At 37.2% G+C, this 27,951-nt stretch overlaps 1 protein-coding gene across 1 annotated transcript in view; it reads right to left on the bottom strand.

The window, feature by feature from the left end:
- Positions 1 to 27,951, bottom strand: part of TBC1D32 (TBC1 domain family member 32) — a 114,494-nt gene that overhangs the window by 43,153 nt on the left and 43,390 nt on the right. The window contains exons 18-23 of the mRNA XM_059700210.1: positions 27,667 to 27,805; positions 23,341 to 23,428; positions 19,831 to 19,949; positions 16,426 to 16,542; positions 10,649 to 10,737; positions 1,812 to 1,934 (exon numbers count right to left, since the gene is read on the bottom strand). Of these exons, the coding sequence (XP_059556193.1) occupies positions 1,812 to 1,934; positions 10,649 to 10,737; positions 16,426 to 16,542; positions 19,831 to 19,949; positions 23,341 to 23,428; positions 27,667 to 27,805 (675 nt within the window). The remainder of the gene's footprint in view (positions 1 to 1,811; positions 1,935 to 10,648; positions 10,738 to 16,425; positions 16,543 to 19,830; positions 19,950 to 23,340; positions 23,429 to 27,666; positions 27,806 to 27,951) is intronic.

Here is a 27,951-nt window from a genome sequence, read left to right on the forward strand (position 1 = left end):
CCTGCTCTTCTATAATTTTCTAAGACCTACCTAAAATGGAGACACACTTTTTTGAAAATTATAGACCCAAAAATAATGCCAACTATTGAATGTGCATCCAATAAATGTCAGCCAAATTGAGGTAATGCCAAGTGTAATATATTTATAGAAAAATATACCAAGGCTCTAGCCAGTTTGGCTCAGTGGATAGAGAGTCAGCCCGCAGACTGAGGGTCCCAGGTTCAATTCCTTGGCCACGTACCTTGGTTACAGGCTCAATCCCTGGATCTGGTCAGGGTGTGTGTAGGAGGCAACCAAAAATGTGTCTCTCTCACATCAATGTTTCTCTCCCCCTCCCTTCCACTCTCTAAAAATCAATGGAAAAATATTCTTGGGTGAGGATTAACAACAACAAAAAATATCAAGATATGGTCATAACCTCATTTTGCAATAATCAGAATTTATTGACTATGAACTAACATAACTAAGAGAATGGAGAAAAGAGTTCCTCTACAAGGGGCATAAAATAAAATGTCTTGTTTAATGGGTCATCTTCTACATGCAAACTGAATTTAAAAGTGAAAAACTTCAGAGAGGATGTGGAGAAAAAGGAACACTTGTGCACTGCTGGTGGGAATGCAGACTGGTGCAGCCACTATGGAAGACAGTATGGAGTTTCCTCAAAAAACTGAAAATGGAACTCCCATTTGACCCTGTGATCCCACTTCTAGGAATATATCCCAAGAAACCAGAAACACCAATCAGAAAGGATATATGCACCCCTATGTTCATAGCAGCACAATTCACCATAGCTAAGATCTGGAAACAGCCTAAGTGCCCATCAGTAGATGAATGGATTAGAAAACTGTGGTACATCTACACGATGGAATACTATGCTGCTCTAAAAAGGAAGGAACTCTTACCATTTGCAACGGCATGGATGGAACTGGAGAGCATTATGCTAAGTGAAATAAGCCAGTCAATGAAGGGAAAATACCACATGATCTCACTCATTCATGGATAATAGAGACCATTATAAACTTTTGAACAATAATAGATACAGAGGCAGAGCTGCCTCAAACAGATTGTCAAACTGCAGCGGGAAGGCCGGGGAGGGTTGGGGGGCAGGAGGGAGGGGAGTAAGAGATCAACCTAAGGACCTGTATGCATGCATATAAGCATAACCCATGGACATAAGACACTGGGGGGTAGGGGAGGCTAGGGGACTGTCAAGGGCGGGGGCAAAAAAGGACACATATGTAATACCCTTTGTAATACTTTAAGCAATAAAAAAATAAATAAAATAAAAAAATAGAAGTGAAAAACTTCATGAAGCCATTAAAAAAGTTAGCACTCGTGGGGGGTTAGAGAGCAACCAAAGGACTTGTATGCATGCATATTAGCATAACCAATGGAAACAGACACTGGGGCGATGGGGGCTTGCCTGGGGTGGGAATCGCTGGGGATGGGGGGGCAATTGGGGGAAAAGGAGACATATGTAAAACTTTAGACAATAAAAATAAAAAAAATAAAAGATTTGCAACAACAAAAAAAGTTAGCACTTAACTAATATACAAAAAAAAAACTAAGTTAAATAAAAACTCAGAAAGTAGTACTCTGCAAGCCACCTCCAAGAATATCTATCCCAATCTTTCTAACTGTGACGTGACATTTATGCTTTAATTGCTTTATTACTGTTATTTAAATCTGTTGAATTCAGATAGTCCAGAAACATTAAACGTACTATACAGAAAGTCACTCTCAAAACAGAGCATCTGCAAAGAAAACTGTTGTTATCATGTCATAACAGACTTTATTTCCTTTTATTTTACCTGTGGCTCTCAGAGATCTCTGAGATATTTTCTTCTTGAGCATTTAGTAAGATTTCAGACACTTGATACTGAGCCTCTAACAGAAGGAGGGTGTCTAGATTACAGCATACCACACTTAATAACCTATGTAAAAAGAAACAATAGAAAGTAGATTTTATAAAATATATCCTAAAGATTTAGACTTTCTTGGTGTCTTGAATATCTACTCATAAAATTACAAATTTTAAGAGAGATCAAATAGTTATTTCAGATATATTTTAATTAATTTGAATAGCAATTGACTTCAAAAGTTTTTCTTAGGAAAATATTATTTAAAAACCATGGGTAAGTTCTACTCAAGTTTTTTAAAAAATTTAAATCTAGATATAGTAAGTTTTTTTTCTCTCAACTGCTAGTTAATTTAAAAGTTAATTAGTGAACATCAGCAAATTCATAAAAACAGCAAATTGCCACCACTTCTTTCCCCACACTTAGTTATAAAAGAAATAACAGAATCATTTTGCTACAATCCCGGGACTGTTTATTAGGTGAAATGTCAATGGATAACTTTATAATTTTCAGGTCAATCTGAGAACACCTAAATACACTGCTCTATCTTAACATTAAATAAAAGAGGGGTAAACAGAAGTCATGTGGCTCCTATTGCCATACAAGAAGATCCATGAAATACTCTTGCCAAGAAAACAGAACCTGAAACTAATCAATCCCAGGAGGATGCTCAGACGGAAAGCCTAACCCAGTGGAAATACAGCACAGCCGCAGGCAGATCTGAGGTTCTACTATAGTTCTTAGTAGTAGAAGGAACAAGGCAGAACCAGTAGTTACAGACAAACCAATTATTAATTACTGGTTATTGGCTATAGAGACCAATTATTAATAAATAAAATTGACTTCCTCCATGGTAAGGTCAGCGGGGACAGCTCATAAAGGGACAAACACACACACACAAAACTTGTGTATATAGAAAAATGTCAGCTAACTGATAACATAACACCCTAACTTCTCTTCAACAAGGTTTAGGGAGAACCTAGTCAGTCACCTTTCTGTTTTCCTTTTTTAAAAAAAATATGTTTTTCTTTATTTAAGAAAGAGGAATGGAGAGTGAGAGAGGGATAGAAACATCAGTGATGAGAGAGTCATTGACTGGCTGCCTCCTGCACGCCCCCTACTGGGGATTGAGCCCACAACCCAGGCATGTGCCCTGATACTGGGAATCAAACCATGGCCTCCTGGTTCATGGGTCGTACTCAACCACTGAACCATGCCAGCTAGGCCCTTTCTCTTTTCTTGAGGCTACTAATTCAGTGAACATGTAATGAAAATGACCCTCAATGTCCTCTAGTTTATGATTTGAAAGAAGGCTTCTATAGGCTCTAGAACAGTGATGGTGAACCTTTTGAGCTAGGCATGTCAGCATTTTGAAAAACCCTAACTTAACTCTGGTGCTGTGTCACATATAGAATTTTTTTGATATTTGCAACCATAGTAAAACAAAGAATTATATTTTTGATATTTATTTTATATATTTAAATGCCATTTAACAAAGAAAAATAAACCAAAAAAATGAGTTTGCGTGTCACCTCTGACACGCATGTCATAGGTTTGCCATCACTGCTCTAGAACAAGCATGTCAAACTCAAAGGCTAACACGGGCCAAATAAATGAGGCATGCGGCCCACAGGCCATGAGTTTGACATGTTTGATCTGGAAGGACAATGAGATGATCCAAGATGAACTGGGAGAAATTCAGAAAGCAAATAAATATCTGAGTTGAATTTTCTTCATTACAGGAGTAAATCGAAACTTGAACAAATGATGTAAGACTTTTAAGATCTTACAAGTATTGGGAATAATATAAAGCTTAGCAAATTGATCCAGCAGTAAATTAAAAGAATAGCATACTGCGACCAAGTACAGTTCATTCCAGGAAGGAAAGGGTAGTCTAATATGAAAACGTTTCCTAATGTAATTCATGGCATCAATATGTAATAGAAAAGAACCACATAGTCATCTGACCAGATGCTTAAAAGCTACTTGATTTAAGATTCAACATCCACTCTCTGGTCCCTGTCCTCCAAAAAATGCTAAGTAAATTAAAGAAAGGTTACTTCTTTCATTTGATTTACAAAACAAATCTATCTCAAGGCAAGAGCTAAAAGCATAAACAGGAAAAGCACTCCCACTAAGGTCATGAAGAAGGCAAAGTCGTCCATTATTATTTAACAGTGTGTTCTAAAAGTTTAAGCCAATGCAAAGAAGATGGGAGAAGAAAAAATAGAAAGGCCTGCTTTCTGAAAGGAGATAATGATATTCATTACTACAGAATAATAAAACTGTTTATTTGGAAACTACTTCATCCATGACATAAAATTAAATTTACTTAATTTTAAGAAATATTGGCTAAATACCTACTAAGTATCTACCACTGTTTTAAGTACATCACTGAACACACATGCACAAAAATCCAAGTCTGTATGGAATGCAAAATACTAGAGGAGGGGCACAGATAATGAACAAAATAAAAAGTTAAAGCTAAAACAAAAGCTGGAAACGTGAATATAAAGTTCCAACAAGGGGGTATGTGGATGAATACCTGCATGCAGTTTTAAATAGGGTGGTTAGGAAAGTCCTCACCAAGGTGACAGCTTCAGTGAAGACCTAAAGGGAATGAGGAAGCAAACCAGGAGGTGATGGGGGAAAAGCAGCCTGAGCAAAGGACCTACGGGAGAGCACACCTGGCGGGTGTGAAGAACAGTAAGGGGCCACGTAGCTGAAGGGGACTAAATAACAAAGAAGTATGAGGAGGTGAGGCCAAAGGAACGTTAGGGGTCCAGATCACCTGGGACTCTGTAAGGCCACTGAAGCTTTTCTTTGATGGCATGAGAAACAGTGGAGTATGGCTTTATTCTATGAAATGAGTATAGGATTGAGGTGTCTGATTTGTATTTTACTAGGTTCACTCTGGCTGGGACAGAGGTAGAGAAACCAGTTTAAAACAAACAAAAAGGCGATAGTAAACATTTAGATAACATAGTGGTTTAACACCAGGTATTGTCAGTAGATGATCTGTTAATGAAAAGAATGGCTCTGTGGTGGAATCCCCACGCTCCTGGTACTCATGCCCTTGTGAGGTTCCCTTCTCCTGAGTATAGGCAGGACCTGTGACTTTCCTCTGGTCACAGTATGTTAAGGTGACAGGATGATGTGATCACACCTTCTGCTGGCTTTGAAGAAGCAAGCAGCTGTGTTAAGAAAACGACACAGCAAGGACAACAGGTGGCTCCTAGGAGTTGAGGCAGCCTTCGACTGACAACCGACAAGGACTTCTTATCACTGGGCAGCAAGAAAACGAGACCCTTAGTCCTAAAGCCATGAGGAAGTAATTCCAACAATCTGTGAGTTTGGAAACAGATCCTTCCCTAATTACATATATGAACAAGAATTATGTAGGGTGACCAGTAACAAAAAAATAACTTATTTATATCAGTAATAACTAATTAAAATATGACCATGGAGAAATATATTAAAATAGCAAATAAGATAAAAGATAATAAGAAATACACAGAACCTATATGAAGAGAACTACAATTCATCATTGGAGAATGGAAAAAAATTCAATAGAAAGACAGTACCTACCAGGATGAGAATATTAAATATTATAAAGATATACATTATTTTCCAATTCAGTTATGAATTTAAATGCACATTATGTAATAACTTAAAAATGTAAGGTTTTTATAGAGATCAACAAAATTCCTCCACTGATAACCTAAAATAACTCTTTAAGAGAGAATAATAAAATAAATGAAGATAGTGTCCTCTGTGGTCCCGGATCTGTCTCCTGCTTCAACAGTATTTGGACAGAACAGACCCAGAAGTGCCCTTTCTTCCAGCCTCCAACCACCCTCCAGCGTCTTATCCAGTCACCACCTTCAGAACCACCCCCTAGATCAGCCAACACACTTTAACTCCTTACTGCTGAACAACCATGCGCTCCCAAATGCATCAGAATTATTCCACCGAGGCAGAGGCTGCGGTCAACTACCTGGCCAACCTGCATCTGCAGGCCTCCCACACTTGCCTCTCTCTGGGCTTCTACTGCCAACTCGACTATGCAGCTCTCAAGGGCATGGGCCACCTATTCCAAGAGTTGGCGGAGAAGCTCGAGGGGTCTGAGCATCTCTTAAAGATGCAAAATATGAGGTACTTACCATATTCTAAATTGGGGAGATATATAACATATTTAGTCTCACAATAACTCTGTGGGAAAGGTAGAGTTACGCTCCATTTCCTATATGAGGAAGTAGAGGGATGGAGAGGTTCAGAATCTTGCCTAACATCACTCTGGCAATGTGGTTTCAGAATCCATGCTCTTAACCACTGGGTGATGCTGCCACATACTGGGGAATGTAACATACGGCTACAAAAGACCTCTATGGAAAGAAGGACATTTTAATGACAGTAATTAAAGAACACAATTTAAATGGAGACATTTGCCATGTTTACAGATTGGAAAGCTCAGTATTATAAAGATGTCAATTCATTCACTATTGTTCTATAAATTCAATCCAATGATAATTAAAATCCCAGTGGGCTAGTTTGTGTGAGAAGCTGCTCCTAAAATTTATGTGGAGAGAAAAGGACTAAAAGTAGCCAAGATATTTTTGAAAACTGGAAAACCGGACATAACCCAAATGTCCATTAACAGCATAATACATAAGCAAAACACAGTATATTTATACCATGAAATATTATACAGCAATAAAAATAAATCCATTAAAATGTATGCAACATTAATCTTAGAAAACATAAGGCAACAGAGAAAAGGTCAAATATGACAGGATATATAGTCAATGGTACCAATAATATAAAGTAAAAAACAAAAATAAAATATATTGTTCAGGAATACATAACTAGGTGGTAAAAATATAAAGTAAATAAAAAATATAATGTAAATACCACAAAAGTCAAAATTGTGGCTATCACTGGGGACAAGGGAGGGAGTCATGATCAAACAAATGCATAGTGCTAGCTCTCTTTATTTACTTGGTTGGGATTAAGTGGACATTTATTTTACAGCAAATTGTTAAGCTGTATGTTTATATTTTATGCAAGATTTACGTTTTCAATATTTCATTTAAAAATTAAGTGTTATACTAAGGTACGTAATGGGGAAAGATATATCACTATACCCAAAAGAAGTATACATGTGTATTAAACAAATGAACAAATTCAGAATACTATTAAAAGAATGCATACTTTGATATTAGATTATGCATAAAGATTCTTGTAAGACCTGATAACAACTAATGCCATTTAACATTAAATTATGCAATTGTATAATAAACAGATCTTAATGACTCATTAATTATACCAGCATATTTGTATAAGCTAGCAGCTAGTGTAAACATGAAAAGAAAAGTAACTATAAAATAATTTTATTTCTTTAGCCTAACCATAATATTAAGGCTAGGTTTACAAAGTGAACAGATTATTTTATATACACTAATCTAGAAAAAATGTCTCAAAATTTACATATTACTGAGGCTAATAAGCAATAAATTATAAAGTTCAATTTTTATTAGTCCCAAACCAAATTTCTCCAAGTTATGAAAAAAGATTCTGCTCCTTACTTCTCACATAAAGCAAGCTGTTCATATCAAGAAGTATTCCAAAGAAAGTAAACAATTATTTGAGGTCAATCCAAATTCATGGATAAAGTAGATAAAATTTTAATGGTATATTTTTGTTCTTTTATGGACAGAGATAAAGTATTAAAAATAATTTAAACTACATTTATGTAAAGATATCAACAGTTACACAGACAAATTTCAGAAGTATTTGTGTGTATGTGTGTGTGTGTCTTTCTCAGGATACAATTAAAAATTGCCGAAACCAGTTTGGCTCAGGGGATAGAGCGTCGGCCTGAGGACTGAAGGGTCCCAGGTTCGATTCCGGTCAGGAGCATGTACCTGGGTTGCGGGCACATCCCCAGTAGGAGATGTGCAGGAGGCAGCTGATCGATGTTTCTCTCTCATCGATGTTTCTAACTGTCTCTCTCTCCCTTCCTCTCTGTAAAAAATCAATAAAATATATTTATAAAAAAATAAAAAATAAAAATAAAAATAGATTAACTTTATCCTGGGCAGCACTGCTCAGTGGTTAGAGCATCAGCCCAAGAACTGAAGGGTCCCAAATCAATTCTGGTCAAGGCCATGTACCTGGACTGCAGGTTCCCTACCCCAGTTGGGGTTCACGCGGGAGGCAATAGATTGATGTGGCTCTCTCACATCGATGTTTCTCTCTCATCTCTCCCCTTACCCTCTTCCTTCCCCCTCTCTAAAATCAATAGAAGAAATACCCTCCAGTGAGGATTAATAAAAAAAATAGATTAACTTTATCCCTGGCTGGATAGCTCAATTCATTACAGCATCTTCCGGATGTGCCAAGGTTGCAGGATTTTGTGCTAAACATTAAGACTCAAATTGTTCACTGCTCTTAAAAGATAATATATACATATTAAGAATATAACATTAATATTAACTTAAGCTGACCCTACTAGTACATACTAATTAAGAGCTTCTTATGCACTGCAAAAATGCTCCTAAGATGTTTCATTGTATAACCCCAAATAATTTACAAACATCCAATTTATCACTGTAGCACCACAGGCAGCTGCATAAATTGTTGATGCTTCCCAGCAGACATCAATGTATCTTTGAATATGCACCAACAAGCATAACTAGCATAATCTAGTTATAAGCAAAAGAACAGTCCTGGGCTAAATTGTTCTGTTATCAATTGGTCAGGATATGAGATGCACCAGCTCACACAACCATGTTTGTGAGCCCTCGATAGGTCCCCTGTCACTGTTGACTGGAGGAGAGCCCGCCGTGCCCTAAGTGAGCCATGATGCCAAGAGTTCTGCAGTTGAGCTTGAGGCCCTGATATCAACAGGAAGATACAGACATTGTTCTGCCTCAGACGCAAAGGGCGCCTCCCAATCTAGTCTGGAAATGGGCATTTTATATCACTGCAAAGCTAGATTTTGAAATACAACACACAGTATAATTTATCTTTCCCCTCCCCTTCTTTCCAACTCCTTACCCCTAAGTGATTTAAAAATTGCAAAGTCATGATGTAAAGGTCGACAATTTCTTATCTTTAAACCTTAGGACAAAGAATTTAGAATTTTTAGCATTCAGGAACAAAATATAGTACATGTGGACTCTGGATCAATACCTCATAATCAAGCACGTTAATATTTCTTTGGAAAAAGATGTTTATATTTAAATCTGTCAGGTTAAATAAAAACTATAAAATTTTACATCATTTTAGGTAAGATTAGGTGCAAATAGAAAAATACATTATAAAAAAATTTAGTTTCTTAAAACTTTTTCTGAACTTCAGAATTTCAAATCAGAGATTATGGCACTTGAACCTGATAATGCCGGCAGGCAGTCTGACTCCACAGTCCTCATTACCACTATAATGCATGACTCAACTACTAGTATATGTATCAACAATGGAATGGCAAACTTTCTAGTGTAGGATAGATTGACTCCATTTGGATACTATGAGAAAGCACACACTATGAAAATTAATGTATTTTATTCCCAGGAGCATTTTACTTCTTGGATTGCTTTGTACATGACTTAATATCCTATTGTTAGAGTTTTTGCCAGAAGAACAATAAAAATACTATTCTATCAAAAACTGCAGAAAAGGGAAGAAATTCATTCAATATATCAATAACAAGAGGCCAAAATCTATTTTCTATCATTACAAAACTCAGGCACGTACTTGTTATGCAAAAGGAGGTTCTACTGAATGGATTTTTCCTAATATTCCTCATCACAGGTTGCTATATGATGTATCTGATGTCCTACACAGAAAGTTAAAATTTAATGTGAAATTAATTTAGAGATAAAGTGCACATGATCCAATGAATTATAACAGCTGCAGCTTTTTTTTCTATCTTCTTTGAACTATTAATGAATGGTTTAATGAAGCACAGCTATTAATGAAAAGTTTCAGAACAAGATCTATAATATATATGTTTCAGTACAAGATCTATAATATATACTACTATCAGAGAATTCTCATTTTAGAAAATTGCTTTATTTCTTAGATATGGCATTCTCCCTAACCCACTCCCTCATGCCCAAAAAATTTATTTTGCTAGTAGAAAGAAGAAAAAAATCACAAACCTAGGAAAATTTCTTTAATTCAGCTGCTTTTCAAGGTAGTAATTAGTAGATAAGGAAGCAAATTATATGTCTAAATATGATCAAAAGAGTAAGAATTTATGCGTCTCTATAGTCCAAACAAACACTTCTACTCCCCCTCTCACCCCAGCCATTTGAACATGCTAAATAACATCTTAAGAAACATACACTCAACCAGAAAGATTTAAAACTTGGGACACTGAAATTAAATAATATGATTAACATAAAAGAGCAGAATGTGGGCCTCAAGATAAATCGGGTTTTTCTGAGCCTCTTTCAAGACTATGCTATGGCAGGAGTCCAGTCTAAGACCAACCCAGGAAGCCCCAGTTGACTCCTGAGTAAACTGAATAGTCTTCAAAATGTCTCTAGTAAATCTAACAAAAGTGGAAGACACTGTAATAATACAGAAGCTAAACATGGACAATGGCCTTAATATAAAACCTAATGGCTATAATCTACTTCATGTGTAATATTATAGGAAGATAAATTACCTTTAGATATGCTTTAAAGTAGTTTATTTTAAATGTTTTTGAAAGTATATAGAACATAGTTTTTGGATGCTTTTGCAACACTGAAATATTTCTCAAGTAAAATTTAGCACCTTACCTTAGGCCAAAGATGTGTGATTGTTCATAGTTGAATAAAGAACGGATCTTAGCTTCAGAATTCAAAATGATAAGTCTATCAATAATATCCTGAAAAAAGAAAGCCTTTGAGTGAGACTGTGCTTGACTGAAACCATTTAAAGGAAATCAAATCAACAAATATTTATTTAGATTTGTGGTTCTTAAATTTGGCTTTACATTTTAATCACCTAGGGAGCTGTTAAAAAAAAATACCCAAGTCTCATTCCTAAAGATTCTGAATTAACTGGTTTGGGTATAATCTGGACATTAAGATTTGTGAAAGTTCCTGAAATAAATTATCTAATGTTTAACAAAAGTGAAGAAATACTAATTTATATTCCACTAGAGGTCCGATGCATGAAATTTGTGCAAGAGTAGGCCTTCCTTCTCCCAGCTGCCAGCACCGGCTTCCCTCTGGCACCCGGGACCCGGGCTTCCCTCGCAGCCCCAGCTTTGTCCGGAAGGTCATCTGGACGTCCAGTCTAATTAGCATATTACACTTTTACTATTATAGATTCTAGCTCATGAAGCCAGTTAAATACTGATTAAACTGCTAAAAATGTGAATTACTTTGAAAAACAAATATGAAATCTTCAAATGCAAAGCATGAACAGATTTGAATAGTTTTATCTAATAACTATTGAGATTTTGTTAATGTATAATCTCTGTCTATGTAAATCAGTGGTTTCCAACACTGTTTAAACATTGGAATCACCTAGGGAACCAGATGATAGATAGATGACAGATGATAGATAGATGATAGATAGATGATAGATAGATAGATAGATAGATAGATAGATAGATAGATAGATAGATAAGATAGATAGCATATCCAGGCTCTATCCTAGAACAACTAAGTTATTATCAGTTGGGGTGTGATTCTGGCATTAAAATTCTTTTAAAAGCTCTCCAAGTTGTTGCAATGGGTAGCCAGGCATAAACATCACTGATGCACATGTAGGGAAAACCTGATGACTACGTGCCACCAGTTGTCCCAAACATCGACAATCTCAGCCTACCACACAATTTTGAGCACTCTATAAAAGCCTTTCTTCCTATAATGCCCTCCTTTTGTATATATCTTTGGGTTCAGGCCTAAGAAATTTATTCATAGACAAACACTTGATTCTCAAATTGCTCATTTTCCTCACCAAAAAACTTGCTTCCCTCCAGTGTGTTTAAAATCAAGATAATTCTGTGACCAACAGGGCAAAGAAGGAAGGTTTTGCTAGGGAGTAAAGTCACATATATATCTGATGTCTATGTGGGTGATAGAACAAATGTTATCAAATAAACAATAGGCCAGGGAATGAGTTTGTTAGGAGGATATAATAGTTCAAAATCACATTTTAAAAATACTGATCAAAACATAGTAAAAACCAGATTGTATGTAAACTTACCTAGTAAAAGTTTATACCTAACACTTAGGAATGAATTTACCATTCTACAGATATCTTGTAAAAAATGTGTCAATAATATTAGCACAAGAACTTACAATCATCAAATATTAAATAAATGCCTAATAATCCTAATATATAAAGAGCCAGGGTTCGTAACGTCCAAAATGACCAAACAGATGACCGAACGCCAGGCTGCACGCAGCAGGCTTGGGTGGGCAGGAACTGGCAAGCGGGCTGAACTGCTGACCTCTCGGTCCCTCCTGGGTCATAGGCGCTGTGGCGACCCAGCACTGACTGCCACCACCAAGGCGGATGCGATGTGATTGGTCGTCCCATGATAGCCCTGCAGAGGGAGGCCCAGGCTACCTGGCCAGCGGCGGTGGGTGGGGCTTCCCTCTGCAAAGAAATCAATCGCGGGGCTCCCGGACTGTAAGAAGGCACAGGCTGGGCTGAAGGACGCCCCCCCCCCCCCCGCCACACACACACAAATGCACGAATTTCGTGTACCGGGCCTCTAGTCAAGAATAAAAAAGATTGCGATCTTAAAATAATCTGTCATTATTGTCTGCTGCTTTAGCTGGACATTCCTTGTTTCAAACATTGTGACAGAATACAATTCATTCATATTCCCAGCTTCATATTTATATTCTCATTTCCTGCCCCACTGCTTTCTCCCTCTCTTTACTAACTTCCCCACTCTGACAGCCCTGATGTAGCTCTGGTGACAAAGCCACAGAGATTTCCTTGACTTTGCCCAGGCACCTGGATACTACCAAGTAAGTAATCATTGCAATAGACACATGGAGAAACTTGTATGCTATGTAGTTCTTTAAACAGTATTTGTTCAAATAGGTACACACTTTTAGTGCTTAATATTATAAAATTTAAGAAATGATCTACTATCACTTTTTTCCATGGTAAATCTTCACAGAGTGATCCGGAATTGATCATGTATCACTAGCTTTCTTTTGTCTGAGAGGAGGGAGACTGCCCATTAGTCCTGTGCATAGTGGTTTCTGAAAGGATTATTATAGATTTCTCTTTATTCATAGGGTACTGGTCCAAGTGACTGAAACTGGAACAGTCATCTGATTACTAAATTCAGACTATTTGATAGTCAATGATACCTAGTGACTCCAAAGTTCTAGCTTTGAATCTAAGTACTAGATACTGTAAGAATAAAGAAATATAGAATGTATTACCAACAAGCTAATGGAAGAATAGATTACAGCCATCTATCAGTGACAATGCATTTTCAGAAAACAAATGCTACAGTAAATAATTTCTTCTTCAAAGGGGGTTGCATTGATGGATCACCACTTAGGGAACAGAACACAACTCCCGGGAAGCCTGCCTCATGGAGAACTTCAGTTTCTAAGCACAGCAGCACGTGTCAGGGAGGCAGCCTCCTCCACCGGCAGCTTCCCAGCAACAAGCGAGTACAAGAAAGGCTTGGGATTCACAAAAACAGTCTGAAACTGTCTTCTTTAAAGGATATCATCCAGCTTGAGAATATATTCAATAAGCCTTAGGCTGAAATGAGACCAAGACTAGAAAAACAAAGAGGAATATCTCTTCTATATAAATAATACATTTGAGTGCCTACTCTGTGTACACTTGTCTCAATGACCATGTGTGTACTATCTGACCCTTTTCACTTAAGAAAGGGCCAAGTGACCCTTTTCACTTAAGAAAGGGCCAAGTTGGCTCAGTGGATAGAGCATCGGCCTGCGGACTGAAGGGTCCCAGGTTCGATTCCGGTCAAGGGCATGTACCTTGGTTGCGGGCATATTCCCAGTAGGGGGTGTGCAGGAGGCAGCTGATCGATGTTTCTCTCTCATCAATGTTTCTAACTCTCTATCCCTCTCCCTTCCTCTCTGTAAAAAATCAATAAAATATGTTTAAAAAAAAAAAAAGAAAGGGCCAAGTGAAGGGTGAGAGTGGTCAATCATAATGCCAATATCCCTGCACCTGCACTATTAGGAGTGGCTTGTGACTGGTTAGTCCCTGAACATCCATAAACAAACTTGGTCTGTTAAGGAAGGTGCTTCCTTGGAATTATTCAAAGCAGGGAGTTTCTCTGTCCACTCTGGCTGTTATAACAGAATCCCACAGACCGGGTACCTTATAAACAATAGAAATATTTCTCACAGTTCCGGAGGCAGGGAAGTCAAAGATCCAGGTGCCAGAAGATTCTGTGTCTGATGAGGGCCTACTTTCTGGTTCATAGACAGTTATGTTTTAACATGGAAGAAGGGGCAAAGGGCCTAATGCAGAAGTGAGCATGATTGTGCATGAAGGGACCTCAGTTTTAGCAAATAAAATTGTAATTATGGAAGAAAAAAAAAGAAGGGGCAAGGGATTCCTCTGGGGTCTCTTTTTATAAAGCACTAATCACCTCCTAAAGGCCCCACCTCCAAACAGCATCACCTGGGGAACTGGGTTTCAACACAAGAATTGCATATTTAGTGTACAACAGAGCGGTGGAGGAAAATGCCCCTCTTCTGTCTGGAGGGTTAGTGAGTTAAATCCTGATATTGTTCCCACCCCCCAAAAAGATGTGTCTATGTCCTCATTCCCAGAACCTATGATTGTTACCCTGTTTGGAAGAAGGGTCTTTGCAGAGGTAAGTAAATTAAATGAGGACCATCCTGGGTTATACAAGAAAGACAAGGAGAGATTTAAGGCAGAGGAGGAGAAGGCCTTGTGCAAACAGAAGCAGAGAGTAGAGCTATGCAGCAACAAGCCACAAAATGCTGCAACACCCAGAAGCTGGAAGAGGCAAGGAAGGCGTCTGCCCTGGAGCCTTTGGAGGGAATGTGGCCCTGCTGACCTCTTGCTTTCGACTTGTGGCTTCCAGACTGTGAGAGAAGACATTTCTGCTGTTCTAAGCCACCTGGTTTGTGGTAATCTGTTATGAAATCTCTAGGAAATTAATACAAGGGGAGATAGTAACAGGTAGTCCCATGTCCTCTCCCATTGAGAATGCCATCTGGAGAAGAAGAGCTTACTAATGATAATTACAGCAAACAATTATTTAGCAGTTACCTGCCAGGCAGTGATTTAACATTTTATGTTTCACTTAATTCATGTAATTGTCACAACAACCCTCAACTAGGAATGTTATTGCTCACTTTTAACAGGAAAAAACTAAGGTCTAACTTGTCCAAGGTCACAGAGCTTTTAAAGGACAGAACCAGAAATCTAATCCAAGCAGTCTGAATTCAGAAAATAAACTTGTAACAACTACACTATGTAATGCCTTCCAATAAAGCCACAATGGAGAACACAAGACAGAGGGGAAGAGAAGTCCACGAAAGGAGACCACGCAGGAGAGACCAGAGAAGTCTGAAGGGAACCAGAAGCAGTACCACAATCATAGAGGAGAGTGACAATAAATCAACTGTGCCAAATGCCGCAAGGTGGTAAATTAAGTTCAAGGAAAGATGGGCACATAAATGGCTAATTATAAAACTATTTTATAAACACAATGACGCAAATAAGCACAAGTCAAAATTGACACACTTCAAGGAACAGAGAATATAAAATAAAAGTTGAATGGAAGAAGTACCTATTTTTATATTTTATTCATATAAATTATCAAAAATTTCCCAAAGTAGAGAAAGTTTAAAAAAAATTAAAATGTTTAGAGTTAACAAGAATTGAAAGTATTTATAAGAGCAAAACTGTGTAATAAAACACCACCACACAGGACAAGTGACCAGAAAAATAAAAAGTAAAGATGAATAATGGAATTTCAGTATTAACCAAATAATTCTTTACTAATGAATATATACATATTTATGTGTGTTAATCCAAAAACTTACCCAAAGATGAGGAACTAAATATCTCTGGATGATTAACACAAGCCCATCTGGGAGCAAGATTATGAAATAAATCTCAAATTAAATAAATATGCATATACTGCCCTCATGGGGCAGTTAATATGTAGTTCATTAAAATATAAGGAGAAAACATATTGCACTCCTCGAATACTGCTTATTCCTAATTATCCCAGCCCAATAAGAGAGCAGCACTGGTGTGATTAATAACATGGTAAGTCATCTAAAAATCATTCGTACACATATGTTATTTGTGCCAAATCTCTTTCCTTGGGGGGTGTTAACATTGTATTCACTCTGATAGGTGTTGCAACTGTTAGGTGGCCTGGATCAAAGATTCCATTGGCAGATAGTTCAGAAACTGATATTCCATGAGTAAGTAAATCAATCTTTAAATGCCATTAAATAGTGTTCCTTTTTTTCTGTGTCATTTTTTTTTCTGTCAAATTGCTTTTTCACTACAGATCTCCAAAATATCATCTATAAAAGGGAAAAGTTAAAATAAAATTACTTACAATAATACATGTGGGAACTTCACGAAGAGAATATTCTGCTTTATTAGGAAGATCTTGATTGCCTACCAGCTCATAAATAGCAGGATAAGATAACAAGGTCACCAGCCCTAGAAAAGACTGGGGGAAGAAGGGGGAGAAGGAAAAGTCATTTAAATGGCTCATTTTTTTCAACCACATCCACAGGAGAATCATTAGTGTAAAGTTTTATAGCAGTATGACTGCAAGAACTTTTTAAATAAGCCAAATTAATCCACCTAAGTGTGAAATACATACATATATGATAAGAACAAAATAGTTAACATTAACAATAATCTGTGTTGATAATGCATAAGAACAATTGTAATAGAACAACCTTAAGAGTTGAAAAATACTTTAAAATATCATGGATCTCTTAGAAAGTGGTGGTTCTGAGAAAAAATATTAAATGATCCATATTTCTCATTCTTTGCATTTGTTATATCTGATGTGTAAGAAAATACTACTTAGGGTCTCTGGAGCAAGAAAATAAATTCTATATATCCTTCACTTAGGTCACAAAGCCATCTTTATCCTTTAACTACATTCACTGGAAATCCAACTACCCTAATTGTAATTAATTTTTTTAAAGCCATGGCTTTTCCTATCAAAATCAGCTGCTTTTCTGGTGCAATCTTCCCAAGTTAATCTCTCCATGAAGTTTTTAAGCTCCCAATCTCATTTTGCCTTATTCAAGACAACCTGAACATTTTTTTCTCAGGCATGTTTCATTCTTTGGATCCCCTGTGCAAAAGCATGCAGAGGTTGCCCATCACTAAACATCAAAACTAAACTCCCTTCCATGACTTTCAAGGCACTTTACGAATTGACCCTCTCTGCTCTCAGTCTCAAAAGCCCATTATTCCTCAGCATGAAGTCACCACTTCAGTCAATCGAATCTGCCTGTGGTCTTTTTCTTTTATATTTTTATTGATTTCAGAGAGGAAGGGAGAGGGAGAGAGATAGAAACATCAATGGTGAGAGAGAATCATTGATTGGCTGCCTCCTGCTCATCCCCCACTGGGGATAGAGCCCAAAACTGGAATCGAACCCGGGACCCTTCAGTCTGTAGGCAGACACTCTTTCCACTGAGCCAAACCAGCTAGGGCCCTGTGGTCTTTTTCAAGTGACTGCCATGTAAACAAACTTTTCTTATCCAAGAACATGCTCCTCCTACCCTCCCATTATTGCACTTCATGAGCTTTCACATCCTTTTTTTCTAGAAGACTTTCCAATTAACTCTATCCATCTCTAGAAGCCCTATATTTTGCCAATACTTTCATGTTAGTTTGTATTGTATCAACTGTACTAATTTGTAACTATTAAATTTCCTGCTTGTCATTTTTTAAATTTTTTACTAAACTCAGAAAATTTAAGAGTCAGACAAATTGAGTAAACAAATTTTAGGTACAATATTTTACCATGAAAAGTTAAAGATTTATGTTTTCCAAAGATAGCATTATCAGATTGAGGATTAAATCTGATGAGTTTTATAAATGGGTATTAAATTTTCTCAAATGCTGTTTCCACTTCTATTGAAATCATTGGATGAGATTTCTCTTTATTCTGTTTATATGGTGAATTAGAGTTTCATTTTAGAACGCTAACTGAACTTTGAATGGCTGGGATAAACACCACTTGATCATAATAAATGATCATTTTAGATATTGCTAGATATAATTTGATAATCTTTTGTTAAATATTTTTAAGTCTATATTCATCAGAAATATTAGTCTGTACTTTTCTTTTTTGGTAAAATTTGTCTCATTTCCAGGTGAGGGTTATGCTGGCCTCATAACACAAGTTAGAAACTGATTTCTCTACCTTTGTTTTCTGAAAGAATGTGTTTGTGATTGGTACTATATCTCCTATAAAATTTCATAGAATTCACTGGTGAAACTGTCTGGTTTTCTTAGCCAGAGGTTTTTGATAACAAATTCAATTTCTTTGACTAATATGTAGCAATTTAGATTTTCTGTTTTGTATTAGGTCCATTTTGGTAAGCATATTTTTAAAAAGTCTGCCAATTTTATCTTAGTTGAATTCATAACATAAAGCTGATCATACTATTCCATTATTGTTCTTTAATATCTGCCCAATCTTCAGTGGAGCGCAAACTGAGACCTGTCCTTGGGCAAATATATCTGTTAAATCTAGAATCTCAAGCAGTACGATTCTCTTCATCTGCATTGACTCCCCTCCATTTCTTGTCTGTTTATTGCCATTCCAAAAAAATCAACTTATTTTTAAGTTATTTTTCCTGAGTTGTGTTTTCTACTGGAGGGGACTAGTCCACCACTACAGAAAACAGAATTTTTTTGTTTTAATTTTGATAATTTTATGATACCATTTGAATGAAAATTTCTCAGGCTATCACAAAGTCAAAGTCAGGAATCATCATTTCATTTCAGTAAAACTATGAGAACATGTTAGATATGTAAAAGCCATCCATAATAATAAAAGTGTAATATGCTAATTAGACCGAACATCCTTCCGGACGTCCTTCCGTCCTTCCGGACAAAGCCAGGGCTGCGAGGGAAGCCCAGGTCCCAGGTGCCAGAGGGAAGCTGGTGCTGGCAGCTGGGGGAAGGAAGGCCTACTCTTGCACAAATTTTGTGCATCAGGCCTCTAGTTGAATTGCAATAGCACATTGTGGAGATGCTTAAGAGTTTGAGGTATTTTTGCCACATTATTCTAAATGATAGCATCTTCTCTCTGCCTACCCCTTCTTCAAATAATCTTAACAATTTTCTTTTCTTTTTTTTAATCTTCACCCGAGAATATTTTTCCATTGATTTTTAGAAAGAGTGGAAGAGAGAGGGAAATACAGAAAGAAACATCAGTGTGAGAGAAACACATCAATCGGTTGCCTCCTGCATAAGCCCCAACCAGGGCCCAGGCCGGGGAGAAGGCTGCAACCGAGGTACGTGCCCTTGACCAGAATTAAACCTGTGGATCCTTTGGTCCACAGGCCAACGCTTTATCCAGAGCCAAACCAGCTAGGGCACTGGCAATTTTCTATTAGATTTGATTTTAAGAGCAAAAAACTGTCTTATTTTGATCAGTTGGTTTGTGCGTCAGGGGTTTTTGTGTATTTTCTTGTTTTGTAACATGCTCTGGTGTTTATTACTCTTTATTAAAAAAGAAAATGTATAATAAGAACATTATGAAAAAAATTCTTCCAAAAATAATTCACAGAGAATGGTAGTATTTCTACCATTTACGAAATCCATTGTGATTTTTTTTCAATTTAGAAATGAAAAAAAAGAAAGAAAGAAAATTAGGAAAGGCTGCTGATTGTAATTGAGTAAAATAAAGTCTGGATAAATTAATTTCTGGGAGATACACTTAAAATCTGTGCATTAGTAGATAAATCAAATCATCTCTTACCTTTTGACAGCTTTGGTCAATAGGATCCACTGGAGTGGCTCTGGGGTGGGTTACTCTAACATCATCCTTTCCACATTCCAGATTGGTCCATAACTCAGTTATAAGTGCGTTAATGAACCCTAAAAAGAATTGTTTTACATCATATTTATAGTATGCTATTTCTTTGGATTATGGAGGAAAGATACAATTATCCCTCTAACTAGATTGGTTCACATTGACAAAAGATAAATAACCTCTAGAAATACATAACCTTGGTAGATATTATATTTGCTATTGTTAATATACCTTTATACCTCATTAACATAAAACTATAATGTTTAAATTCTGAAAGATAATTTTCCTATAGAACTGAATCATATGGAAATATGTAAAACCGAACATCAAATCATCAAATCAGAAATTTTATAGGAATGGCATTTGAGGAGAAAGTGTCCCCTAGGTATAAAAGAAAATATATAGGCTCTGAAATTGAGAATATCACAGTTAAATTACAAAGCTGAGAGCTTATCAGTGCATGACTTTAGGAAACTTCAAGGGTTGCCATGAAGTATAAATGGGGTAGCTAATATAGTACCTAGGACATCTTAGGAACTCAAGCTGTTGGTCTTTCTTCCTTTGTCCTGTGAAAAATTACATTTAACCCTCTCATGAAAAGTTTGATATTATGAGGCTCAGAAGTTTAATGACTTAACCAACAAGGAAATCTGAGATAAATCTAGTCTTCAAATGCTTTCATTAATGTGCCCTGAGGACTGAATAAATTGGATTTTATTCTAGATAGAAGAGTAAGTGATTCAGCTTAGTACAACTTTTACCAGGAAACATGTTTCATACTGAAAGAAGTTCAAAATAGTTCAGTCAAAAAACATTTAAAATATGCTATAGAAAAATATTTTTATTTAATTCAGAGAATCAACAGTGATCACTGATGTTATGATCCAACTTTAAGCCTTGAAAAATATAATCATAGCATCTCTAGTAGAGATTACATCTTGTCTCCAGTTCAGGGTTCAGATAATTTTAAGATACAGTATCTTAAATTCTCAATATTTGAACTTTTTAGAAATCCAATCCACAGTGGATAATACCTGTCAACTACAAACTGCAAAGACAGTGGTGAAAGTTAAGTGGTGACAAGGAAGCTTTCAAGAAAGGAAGAGGAAAAGGGGAGTGAGGAAATGATATCTATATATATAAAAGCCTACTATGCAAAATGTCCCCGCGGGAGTTTGACCAAGAGAACGATTGCTTGCTATGATGTGCGTTGACCACCAGGGGGAGGTGCAAAAGAAAGGAAGGCCCCAGCCTGCAGCTGGCAACAGGGGAAGGGGGCCCTGGCTGGCAGCTGACAGAAGATGAGGGCAACTTCTTAAAGCATCAAATATTTTTCAGTTTAGTTTATGACATGCCATTGTTCTGAGGAAAGAGAACAATTTTGTATATATTTCACAGGGAAAGAAAATCCCAGTAGGATTTCCTTTTCCTAAACCTTGTTCATGGATTGGTAGAATCAACATCATTAAAACGTTTATACTACCCAAAGGAATCTATAGATTCAATGCAATCCCCATTAAAATAGCAATGGAATACTTCAAAGACCTAGAACAAATTCTCCCAAAATTTATCTGGAATAAAAAAAGACCCTGAATAGCTGCAGCAATCTTGAGAGAGAAGAACAATGTTGGAGGGATCACAATACCAGATATCAAACTATATTACAAAGCCGCTGTTCTCAAAACTACCTGGTACTGGCACAATAACAGACATATAGACCAATGGATAAGAACAGAGAACCCAGAAATCGATCCAACTCATTAGGCTCAATTAATATTTGACAAAGGAGGAAAAAGCATACAAATGGAGTCAAGACAGTCTCTTCAATAAATGATGTTGGGAAAATTGGACAGATACATGCAGAAAAATGAAACTAGACCACCAACTTACACCATACACAAAAATAAGCTCAAAATGGATAAAGGATAAACATAAGATGGGAAACTATAAAAATCTTAAGAGAAATCCACAGACAGCAAAATATCAGGCATATGTCGTAGCAATATCTTTATCGATACAGCTCATAGGACAATGGAAACTAAGGAGAAAATAAACAAATGGGACTACATCAAAATAAAAAGCTTCAGCACAGCAAAAGAAGCCATTAACAAAACAATAAGAAAGCCCACTGCATTGGAGAACATATTTGCCAATGTTATCTCTGATAAGGGTTTAATCTCCAAAATTTATAGGGAACTTATACAACTTAACAAAAGGAAGATAAACAATCCAATCAAAAAATGGGCAAAGGACCTAAATAGACACTTTTTGAAAGAGGACGTACAGAAGCCAAGAGACATATGAAAACATACTCAAAATCACTAATCATCTGAGAGATGCAAATCAAACCAACAATAAGGTACCGTCTCACAGTTTCAGAATAGCCATCCTCAAAAAATCAACAAATGACAAGTGCTGGAGAGGATGTGGAGAAAAAGGAACCCTCTTGCACTGCTGGTAGGAATGCAGACTGGTGCAGCCACTGTGGAAAACAGTATGCAGTTTCCTCAAAAAGTTAAAAATGGGACTTCCATTTGACCCAGTAATCCCACTTCTAGGAATATATCCCAAGAAAACAGAAACACCAATCAGAGAGGATATATGCACCCCTATGTTCATTGCAGCACAATTCACCATAGCTAAGATTTGGAAACAGCCTAAATTCCCATCAGCTGACGAGTGGATTAGAAAACTGTGGTACATCTATACAAAGGAATACTATGCTGCTATAAAAAAGAAGGAATTCTTACCATTTGCAACAGCATGGATGGAAATGGAGAGCATTATGCTAAGTGAAATAAGCCAGTGAGAGAAAGATAAATATCACATGATCTCACTCATTTGTGGAATATAATAAACAACATAAACTGATGAACAAAAATAGAACCAGAGACACAGAAGCATTGAACAGACTGTCCAACCTATGAGGGAAGGCGGGGGGTGAAGGAGTAAGAGATCAACCAAAGGATTTGTATGCATGCATATGAGCATAACCAATGAACACAGACAGTAGGGGGGTGAGGGCATGTGCTGGAGGTCGGGGTGGCCGGGAAGAGGTCAATGGTGGAAAAGGGAGACTCATATAATAGTTTAAACAATAAAGAATTTAAATTAAAAAATAAGAAACACTAACTTTTTTTGACCTAAGGCCTAATGTGGGAAAAATAGCTTTAGAGTAGTATGCTGATACTTGACGATGCCAATTAAATTTTCCATTGGCTTACTCCTTATATTTAAATGATTATAATTCTAACTAGAGGCCCGATGCACGAAATTCATGCAAGGGGCTCGGCCCTCACAGCCCTAGCTGGGTCGTGGCCCTGGCTGCCTTGCGCCCTTGCAGCCCCTCCTCCCGCCCACTGGTCGTTCCGGAAGGTCGTTCCGGAAGGTCATTCTGCTGTCTGGTCTAATTAGTATATTAGCTTTTATTATATAGGATTAAAAGAAAAAACGTACCAGAACTTTGTAGTGCTATTGTGCCTGCTGCTGTTGATGCCACTTGGGTAACCAAAACTCCATAGTCAAACTTTTTATGCCTGCTGATCTAAACAGCATAAATAAGGGACAACCATGAGAGGCAGGAAAACATAGCATGCTAATATTTACTTCCTGTAGAGTTACTAATTTTTTATATTAAAATACCAGACAAAAAAAAAAACAAACAAACAAAACCCAGAGATTATTTCAAGTAAAGATAAGAGTGGAAAAAACAAACTCAGAAACTATCATAATTGAGTTAATACTAATGTAATATTTTTGACAACTTAATTTCATATCTAGGTTCTTGTCCCACCCATGTAACTAAGTAGCTTTTTGACCTTGAACAAGTCACTTCTCTCTCTAGGTCTAACTCTTTTCATACATAACATAAGGGACTTTGACAAGATGTAAAGTAAGATTCCTTCCAACTCCAAATTCTATTATGTTATTACTTAATTTGTTAGATTAGTTCTTCAAGGATAAATTTCCTCATCAATAAAACTGTATTGACTGCCAGTTTTTTAACTGGGCTTTTAAGTAATCAAACAACTTTAAAAAGTAAAATGGTATCTTCTTAAAAATTATAATTACTTTTTTAAAAAATATATATTTCTTTATTGCTTTTAGAGAGGAAGGGAGAAGGAGAGAAACATCAATGATGATAGAGAATCATTGATTGGCTGCCTCCTGCACAACCCCCTACTGGGGATCGAGCCCACAACCCAGGCATGTGCCCTTGGCCGGAATTGAACCTGGGACCCTTCAGTCCACAGGCTGACGCTCTATCCACTGAGCCAAGCCAGCTAGGGCAAAAAGTTATAATTACTTTTAAAGGCAATATAATTTTTTTTTCTAAGGAAGGGAATATATATATGCCTAAGCAACCATCCGACTGTTCAACCGTTCATTCGGTAGCTATGACGAGCAATGACCACCAAGGGGCAGACACTCCGACCAGTAGTGGAGGGAGCCCAATTCCTCGCGGAATCGGCTGTGGGTTAGGTTGTTGCTGGGCACTGCTGGCCCCAAATCTGCTTCACCTGCACTCAGACCCAGAGAGGAGGGAGGAAGAAGCCAGTGGGCATCCAGGTCTTGGGGGCTGGGCCTGCAGGAGGGATCTCGCAATCTTGGACCCCTCGGGGGATGTCAGAGAGCCTATTTCAGCCCAATGCCCACTGGCCAGGCTGATGGACCCCACTGGTGCACAAATCCGTACACCGGGCCGATTTCGGCCCGATCCCTGCAGGCCAGGCCAAGGGATCCCACCAGTGCCCAAATCCGTGCACCAGGCCTCTAGTTTTACATAAAAATACTCTCCAGCAAAAAATGTTCAGCATTAATGTACAGATTTCTAAAGAGTGTTGTAGAAAACCTTAAATAATTTATTTCACCCAGAGAATATTGTGCATGTATTCATGGTAAAATACAAAAATAAGTATCTCTCTTAGCAGAAATCAGAATAAGGAAATAACAAAGACATTATATAATGTTCTTCCTTCTCAGACTTTGGCTAAGATCAGATTGGCTTATAAAATGTTTGACTTCTAAACAGAGGTAACCACTTAGGAATTTATATTTTTTCAACATTTCATTTAAAAAATCTATTTCAATAAAATTTTTAAAATATAAGCTGTACAGTCAGTTTTAGGGGCAAAAAACCTGAAGGACCATGGAAGTTAGGTTAATTTCTTCAATTTTCTGCTATTTGTGTCTTTATCATTTGCCTTCCTTTTTCTATTTTTATTACTCATATCTCTCTTGTCCTTAATTTGCCATCCAATAGTTCTGCAATTAGATGACATAGAAGTAAGATAAATGTCTATCCTTTTCCCACTTGCCTTACTCCATAACAACTGCAAACACACCTTACTCAATCACCCCCACTGATCCTGCTGATCCAAACATGAGAAGCCTTGGGGCTTCCCAGATTCACACAAAGTACTGAAAGGAAGGAGCAGAAGAAAACCACAGAGAAGTTAGAGATGCTTTGTTAACAAGACTCAGATTTCGTGGACACTGTTAAATACAAATCTGAGTTCTAGTATTACTTCTGTCAGTCACTAGAGCATAAGCAGAATATTTAACCATCCTGGGTCTCCACTTTCTCTTCAGCACAATTAAGGAAATGGCCTAATGGTTTTCTTACCAGGTAAGTGAGGATCTACATTTTCAAAAAGTGTTGTGAATAGCATAGAGCACCATTTGAGTACTGTAATAACTTCTAAGATGATAAGTTTCTGAGATCTGGGAAACAATGACTTCTATTATAACCACCAGTGTGGTACAAAGGAAGACAAGGTTGTCTTAAAATTTGTGAATGTGAAAAATGGTATCTAGTCATAGGTGTATTATCACAAGAGTAAAAGTGGTTTGCATGGTTTCATGCATCTGAATGATACTAAAAAATGTATTTGAACGGCTTGAATATTTTCAAAAATGTAAAAAGAAAAATGAAAACCCAAATGGTCAACTAGTACTGAAAGAGATTCAAATTCACCATCAGATAAACTCAAATTAAAACAACACAATTTCATTTATGTAAACTATATTTGATATAGTCTGAATGTACGTCCCAAAAAAATTCATGTTAAAATCCTAACCCCCCAAAAGGTAATAGCAGTAAGTGGGGCCTTTAGGAGGTGATTAGGTCATAAAGAAGGAGTGTCCTTATGAATGGGATTAGTGCTCTTATAAAAAAATATTGCTGAGAGCTCCCTAGCTCCTGCCATGTGAGGGCCTTCACCTGACCATGCTAGCATCCAGATCTTGGACTTCCAGCCTCTGGAACTGTGAGCAATAAACCTGCTACTTACAAGTCACCCAGACTGTAGTATTTTGTAATAGCAGCCTGAATAGACTAAGACAATATTATACAAGAAGTATGCACATTCAAAAATATTACACATAGCACACTGGTATGAAGCCTGGAGTAGGGGGATATATGCAGAGTAAACAGGACTGATAGGAGAATAAATTTAATCAAGAGAGAAATCTTGCATGGACAGATGGGGACATTATGCAATGAAATGAAACATGTAAACAACTAAATTCTCCATACTTGAGGTCCATTTAAACAAATAAAAACACATCTGCACATACCAACCTAGTATAATAAACAGATGTTCGTATGTTTTATTTATAAAGAGATGTTATGGCCCCGCCCCCAGGAACTACTTAATCTACATTGGCAAAAGCAATCCTAAAAAGTTAACTATTTGTTTTTTATAGGCTTAAATAAAACCAGGAAATTACAATGACAACTAAGGAAGAACAAATACAATCTATATATATAAAAGCCTAAGCAACAATACGACCAAACAACCAGAATGACCGGAATGACCGGTCAACCAGTCGCTATTACATGCACTGGCCACCAGGGGGCAGACGCTCAATACAGGAGCTGCCCCCTGGTGGTCAGTGCGCTCCCACAGGGGGAGTGCCATCAGCCAGAAGCCGGGCTCACAGCTGGTGAGAGCAGCTGCGGCGGCGAGAGCCTCTCGATTCCGCAGCAGCGCTACCGAGCGGCAGCAGCAGGTGCAGCAGGCCGGGATGAGCACAAGCAGCACGGCACCTGGCCCCAGCTCGGGCTCCTCCCTGGCCACCTGCTGCTTGGCGCACTACTACATCCCTCAGGGGATGTCTGAATGCCGGTTTAGGCCCGATCCCCACACAAATCCATGCACAAATCCATACACCGGGCCTCTAGTGATATTTATAAGCAGGCAACCTAATCACATCAAAAAACAACAGCTGCCAGAGACAAAGAATAAAGGCATACTACCTATGATCCTAAAAAGCTCAGAGGTCTAGGGATATACACCGTGACAGCAAAAGCTGAATATACCTCTATGACCTCTATCTGAGAAAAGGCTGTATTATATTATAAATTTTACTTAACAGTAGCAATAATAAAATCCCTCTTCAAATATGTGTTTCTTTTCAAATGTGACGCCTACATTGCCACGGACACATACTTTTAACCCCAACAGGTTTTTCTCCTGAGGTTCCACCCAGTTTTAGTATAGCCAGATGTTTGATAGCACCTTTACAAAACACCTGGATAATTAACTGAATTTTTCAATTGCATAGGCTTTTTTGCCATCCTGTAAATACAGCCATAGATACCAACATCAACTCTCTAATGCTTTCCTAAAAAACAAAATCAAGTTAAACATTACAGTGCTGTATGGTTTTTAAACTCAGGTTTAATAACCTCTTCAAGCACAGAAAACAGGATAATATTCTTAATGGCTTTTAAAGCAACAAAAATTCCTTTTGACTGTGGCAGATGGTAATTCGTACCTGTAATTTTTTTGCATATCGGCTGAACATAAATGTCACACATTCACTGATGGCACCTGTTCTTTGAAGAAGTAGTAGTCCTTTAGGGGTAGCAGCAAAATTTAGTAAACCATCTAACAAATTCTCTTCCCAAGCCATACTGAAACAGGTGAAGAAAAGGTATGAGGTTCTTTATTATACTCAAATGGAACAGAAAATATTTTAGCTTAATACTGTTGATAATTAAATTTACAGAGTACACATTGGTTGCAAAGTATTCAGTATTTTTTAAAATATGACAAAAAG

Source organism: Myotis daubentonii, chromosome 6 (assembly GCF_963259705.1).
Source record: "Myotis daubentonii chromosome 6, mMyoDau2.1, whole genome shotgun sequence".
In the NCBI taxonomy this organism is placed as follows: domain Eukaryota; kingdom Metazoa; phylum Chordata; class Mammalia; order Chiroptera; family Vespertilionidae; genus Myotis; species Myotis daubentonii.